Raw genomic sequence first — 6,582 nt, 5'->3', positions numbered from 1 at the left:
GCTACTGCACATCCATAGCCCCAGCTGATGACGCCCTGCAGATAAAACTTCTCACCAGTCTCACACACCATAGGTCCTCCACTATCTCCCTGACAGGTGTCAATTCCACCCTTGTCTAGGCCCGTACATTCCATTGAGTCGTGGATCTTTCCTGAGTAGGGTCAATCACAGCGAGTGACTTACTACGGAAACTTGGACCTGCTGAAGATAGTCTGGACTGCCACCATTGGAAGATAGTGTGCCTAAACCCGTGATCCAGAATTTGGTACCGTCAGATAGTTCCGCTACGGCCTGCGGAAGACACACCAGACTTACAAACCTAACCAATGGGGAAAGGATTAGTAGAGGGAACAATTACGATCAGCCGTTGGGAAGGCGCCTCCATAAAAATGGCGCCACAAATAGTTTGAGAAAGGCAAAGTTGATGACTATTTGACTGTAGTTTACTATGGAAAAAATAACCGTCCAAATTATGTCGTGAACGTTCCGTAAAGAAACTCTCTTACATACATGAGATATGGGGCAAGTGTGAGGTGACGATGACTGTGTATTTGCCGAGTTCTTCTTGGCTGGATCGAGACCTTTTATGGTCCACTACCACGTCAGGAGCCCATGACCACGTAGAAAAGATGAAGGTGGAAATCGAGCCATTTTTACTGAACAAGCTCAGACAATGAATACTTTTTTGTATGGCACAAAGAACACTACTTTTCGTGCTGGAAATAGCACACAAACTCGATAGAGCAAGATACCAACCACACACAGTGCAGGATATGGGACCTCTTGCTAGAGACCCCTGCAGGGATGTACATAGACCGCGCGCGATATGGTGTTGTGGTAGTGCTGTGACCAAAAGGAGCTCTGGGTACGAGAAAGTACGCAAACAGTGCGAATATAGATTGCGCCGCACCCAACCAGTCCTGGTATTGCTGTATCAACTTTCTCAGTGAGTATTTTAACTGTAGAGCTGCTTTTGTGTTTTGTTTTTTACAGTTTCTAAGCTTTTCATACAACGAAACAATTGTGTGTGAAGCAATTTTTCGATGTACAGTAGTCATTGGTGACAATATGCTGTTTACGATTAAGGCTGGTTTTCACTAGCGCATAAGCACAAGCATAAGCATAAGCAAGTGAGAACACCCACGACATAAGCATAAGCATAGGCACAAGAAGAACGAACATGGTTCGTTCTTCTTGTGTTTATGTTATGCTTATGTCGTAGTGCGAACGTGAGTGAAATAAGCATCAGCATAAGCGTAAGGTGGCCATGTTGATTGCATAGTCCAGGAAAGCTGGTATCGAGAAATTTTGTTATTACTGCGCCTGCGTATACTCTTATGCTTATGTTCTGGCGTTCTCATTTGCTTATGCTTATGCTTATGATTGTGCTTATGTGCTAATGAAAACCAGCCTTAAAGTGCAATCTAATCAGTCACTGAGCACTTATTTGACTACACTGCAGTCTACTGCTGTCATGAATACAAAAGCTTCTGTCCCTGACAAAGCACTGCACCGAAATTGCCCGCGAAGAACTGCAGAAAGTGGTATTTGCGTTACACATCCTGCAGTGTAGGCATTTTTGCTTGGCTAGCTGAGGGAGGAATAATTTTGTTAACGATCTTGTCTGGTACATCTTATGGCCACCTTTAAGTCGGGAAATGTAGAGTGTTGGAGGGTAACCATCTCCGTCACCCATTTCCTTTCTCCCCATGAAAACCCTTTTTATGGAATCAACTAAATACAGGAATGATAGTGCTCTGTTTAGACTTCATAACGCTGATCCGAGAATGGTTAGTTCTTTAATAATTGTTAGCATAATATATAAAATCTCTTAGAATTCCATGTTATTAGTACAGCTCTCCAGTGGTGCAGGTGGTAATGACACTTGGACATGACTGTCATTGTTGTGTTCCACGCAGTGCCTTTAATTTTCGCTTTTTCCTATGTCCATATTCTGAGAAAAAAATTCAAGTGCCTGGACAACATTGACAGGCTTTCAAGCTGCCCCCTAAATACACTTCACCTAACACAAAGGATGATGTGTACAAGGCATCCGCGGGCAAGTGTTGATTGATACCCTCGATCAACATCTCAATTGGCACTCCATCAACATCCTGATGGATACTCGGTCGACTCTCAATCGACACTTGATCAACGTTGGCTGGGTGTCAACCAACTCATATGCATCCCTTGACAATTGGTCTACTGTCAATTGACTGTCTACCGAAAATGAAGGTGGAGTGTCAACCAAGGTGTCGATAAAGTGTTGATTGAGGGTAACAATCAACACTTGACTGTGGATGCCTTTAGTACACATGATCCCACAAATGTACAAAATATTATCGAACCTCCACTAACAATCACCTCAGATCTCTACAATCGCCAGTATTCTACAACAGCCACTTTTATCTGTCTCCAAGGTGGCCATTGTGGAGAGATTTGACTGTACCAAATTTTCTACAACATTTCTTAATTCACTGGAGCCAGTCAGTAACGTCATTTTATTTTCTTTGCTAACTAGGTATGTATGCTTTATCTAAATTGTCCTCCAGTCACAGAAATAGTGACCCTTCACAGACACTGACTGTCTGAAACACAGCAGGAAAGCATTGAATTTTGGGGCATGGGAACCACTTAGAATTTCATGGCTTGATTAAATCTAGTTCTCAAAAATGATACACAGGAAAGTGTCTGTCAATAATTGACACCAGAGAATCCCACCAGAGAACTCAGGGTGCAAACATGAGAATAATTATTATTCTCATGTTTGCACCCTGAGTTCTCTGGTGGGATTTTCTCATTTTTCCTCTAGAAAATGAATCGTAAACGTAGCTCTGCAAGGGGCAGAGGGATACAAAAAGAAAAGAGGAAATTGGAGTTGGAATTGGTAGATGTGTCTAAAAATGGTAAGAGAGAAGCAGAGTCAGTGGCAAGCACAAGTGGTACAGTTGAAGTTAGCCAGAAGGTAGTGGCAAGAAATGAGCTACGTGGGAGTGATTCAGACATCACTGTTGAAGGTGTGGAGATTGAGCAGCAGCAGCCGCAGTGCAGAGAGATGGCACCTGGTACTAGTAAAAATGGTGAGAAACATGAACAAGTGCAGGCCGATGCAGAGGTTTCTCAGGTACTTGACCATGAAAATCAATTATTTGTTACAAAGTAGAGGTTCTGTCACTGTGCGAATCCTAGTCATTGTTACAGTTTGCAGTCTTTATTTATCTTGCATCTGATTGGCTTTCCTTCACCACAGAATAGCATTCCAGAAATAATTCTATTGTATTCAGATTCATACCATAAATCAGTCTCGGCAATCAAACATGTGGCCCAGTCCCAGTTTGAGTGGGACACTATGGACCATAAACTTAAGGAAGTGTAGCAGCTCTTGTAAGATAGTAAATAAATTCAAGTTGTTGTCATAGTGTAGCAGCTGTTACTGTTCTGGGGCTAAGGGTATTCGTTGTGATTTGTTCTATAAATTGTTCTATCAAGGCTATTGAGCCATTCTTATGAGACCTGACCCAAAATTGTTGGTAATCTGTGAATACAACCAAGCCCCTGTGATGACTGAGATGAAAGGGGTTGCCCAAAACTGGTTAACATAATTGTCATTTGAAAACTGGAAGGTTTGGGGGTTGGGTCCTGACCTATTAGTTTGTTGTGATTTAGATATTTTGGGAAATTTTTTAGGAGTGAAAAATGGTTTTAGTTAGGAAAAAAATTACCAGATCCCAGACGAAACCCTTTGATAAAGTTGAATTAAGAATTAACAGCAGCAAACGCATATCTCAAGTCTCTTACTAACCTTGCCATATAATTCCTCCTCTCCAATACCTTGTCAGTTTATTGCACTAATTAATATTTATTTCTTTTTAATCGTGTTTTAGGGAAGAAAAGGCAATTATCACTTGGAAAAATTGCCAAAAAGCTTTTCGACTGGCTGCATGGAGGAGGAATACCATGCACTGTGCACCATTAAAACCGCAGCGGACAGACTAGCGGAAAAGGGGGTGCTGTCTTGTGTTGCTGAGCGGGCTATGAGTTGGCTACGGCTATCATATAAAAAAATTCATGACAAAGACCTACCGAGACAAGCCTGTAAGTGAAAATTTCCATGTTTTGAAACAGGAACTGGTTTTTGTTAAGTTACAATATTGATACCACTAAGGAAAAAAGAAAAATGAAGTATTAAATCTCCACTTGGTCAGCTGCATGTAGTTCCAAATAATATATTCAAGGTGTATATCCCCACTAGTATTGGCCCTCATCAGTTTCTTGGTGTATTTGATATACTTAGTAGACCCAGCAAATTATCCCGAACTTCAAAAATCATTTTGTATGAGGCACTGTATGATCTCCAGTCAAGAGTTCTGGGTTAAATCCCTGGTCAGGGGTCATTGTGTTCACTTTCTGTGCAAGGCACTTCACGTTTGCAAAACATCTCTCCACCCAAGACCCCCACAAAATGTTGGGGGTTACTAGCTTGTGCAGCTTCCTTTCCAAAGGCACGTACTGCAAGAGATATGCAAAAGCTACGGTAGCTTGGGGTGCAATGAATCAATCCAACCTTAATCACTTGTCAGAGTGTTCTAGCTCAACCAAAAAGCTGTACTAATTTATGACACCTACACTAAACTTGTTCCTAATGTAAAGAGCTAAAATACATAATTATTGAGATAAACCTATTATTAAAATTCTTTAAAATTGTAGAATAAATTTATAGATTAGCTACAATTGTAGTTCCTAACATAAAAAGCTAAAATCCATTAAGATGAACCTACTTATTAAAATTCTTTAAACTTTTAGCATAAATTAGTAGATTCATCAATAGTCAGGTTAATGAGCCACTAAAGCAATTTATCATGGGAGAGGGGATGGCAAGGCATAACCAGGTTTGGACTGGTATTCTATAATGGCCAAAAGAAGTAGCTCCTTGCCCTGTGAGTAGTGTGTGTGGCCTTACAGTACCCTGCTGTGTTTTTATATTGACAGGCCGAGTTGAAGAGACACAAGTTCTGGAAACACTTGAAGCCATCACTGAATGTAACACAAGCCCTGAAACCAGCAACACGGGAACAGCGCAAGGCACAGAGCAGCCATCTTCTGAAGACTTGCCACAAACTCGTCGCTCCAAGCGCTTGGCACAGGCCTCGAAGGTTAACCAACCTGCAAGCAAGAAATCAAAACCGGAAGTAGAAACGGAGCATGAAGATGATGATGATGACGACACCTTGCAAGCAGAAGCCTCAGCTGCCTCTGACATTTCATCCACCAGTGAGGTAGAAGTGGGACGCGGGTGGAAAAACACTTATAAGCGATCGCCACAGCCCAACAGTCGCATGGAATACCTTTCACAATATTATCAACATCTCCAGACCTTCTTCGGTGGCGAGTATACCGAGAATGAGGCTCTGGAGTTTACAAGATGTCTCCATCGAATGATGGAGAACATCGATTGTACCACCTCAAGTATCGATGGGCTCCTTGACCCTGACAAAGTATGGGAATGGGCAAATGCCCGTATAGAAACAACAATGGTTGGGCGAACGGTCCAAAAGTACTTGCTCTCCCTTGAGAAATTTTGCCATTTCATTGTGCACGAGCGGTCACCTCAGCTTCCCAAGTTGAGAAAAGCTTCGCTGAAGTTGGCACAGGAGGTGCACAATAGATGCTCCACATGGAGGAGGAGTGCAAACAGAATTGCTGCAGAGAGGAGGTGGAAGAAGATTAAAGACGATCCCGAATACATGGAGAAGGTATGGGAGGAAGGCAGGAGAAGAAGAACTGACGCATTTGACGAAAACATCCTCGGACTTCGCAATCCAACACCCATTGGCTCACGGCCCCTGAGGTCAAAGTGGGACCGAAAGGATGAGAAACTACTGCTTCGTTTTTTTGCATTCAAGCCACCGAAGGACATCATCCGACGTGTATGTGAAGAAGTCGACGAACTGCAAGAGCTAGTGGCCCGAAAGGGGTTTGATCGTGTTTATGAGAAAGTGAAAACTATGTATAGGAGAACAAGGGCTATCATTGGATAAACAATTCGACAAAGACGAAGCAATAAGCATCTATGAAGCTAACTTTATTAATTCAATTGAATCTTTAGCTTTTTCTGCTTCCTAATATTTCAGTGTACCAGTTCATCTCCTTAGTAGCAATGCCTTGAAAGTTGTTTCGTTTGTTACAGTTCACACGAAACATCTTTACAACACAGAAACAGAAAAAAAGGTTTTAAGAAAGTACTGTGTTGCTAAGAGAAATAATCGTGAAGCTAAATTTAAGAGGCATTTAGGGAACATAAGTTGTCAGGTTGCGTTGTTTATATTTCATGTTATGGTTGTTTCGTTATTCAGTCAAAGGACTTGTTCTTGTAAGCAACAAGTAATCGTTCCTTTTCTTATTGTGACAGACATTTGCAACTTAATCCTTCTCCATTGATTGACTATTCACATGAAGGCGAAAGTTCGTTAAAAAGTTTGGAAAACTAACAGAAAGATGTCACTTCGCATCTGACAACGGTTCTGTGTATTTCATTGCAATTAAACATTAAATCTCCCACCTTTACTAAATTATGCAAAAGTA

At 41.6% G+C, this 6,582-nt stretch overlaps 1 protein-coding gene across 3 annotated transcripts in view; it reads left to right on the top strand.

The window, feature by feature from the left end:
- LOC145479375 (uncharacterized) overlaps positions 1–6,521 on the top strand; it is a 6,661-nt gene extending 140 nt beyond the window's left edge. Inside the window, exons 1-4 of one of the 3 annotated variants that reach the window (XM_081457723.1) lie at positions 1–946; positions 2,813–3,124; positions 3,885–4,095; positions 4,990–6,521. The exon at positions 1–946 is cut by the window's left edge and continues 140 nt beyond it. In XM_081457723.1, coding sequence (XP_081313849.1) covers positions 2,816–3,124; positions 3,885–4,095; positions 4,990–6,038 — 1,569 coding nt within the window. In that variant the 5' untranslated portion in view covers positions 1–946; positions 2,813–2,815 and the 3' untranslated portion in view covers positions 6,039–6,521. Of the gene's footprint in view, positions 947–1,388; positions 1,791–2,812; positions 3,125–3,884; positions 4,096–4,989 lie in introns of those variants that run through there. The other 2 variants (XM_081457721.1, XM_081457720.1) reach the window with 2 other exon arrangements.
- Positions 6,522–6,582: the final 61 nt, after the last annotated feature.

This window comes from Orbicella franksi, chromosome 2 (genome assembly GCF_964199315.1).
Source record: "Orbicella franksi chromosome 2, jaOrbFran1.1, whole genome shotgun sequence".
In the NCBI taxonomy this organism is placed as follows: Eukaryota; Metazoa; Cnidaria; class Anthozoa; order Scleractinia; family Merulinidae; genus Orbicella; species Orbicella franksi.
This window is presented reverse-complemented; position numbering and strand designations above follow the sequence as displayed.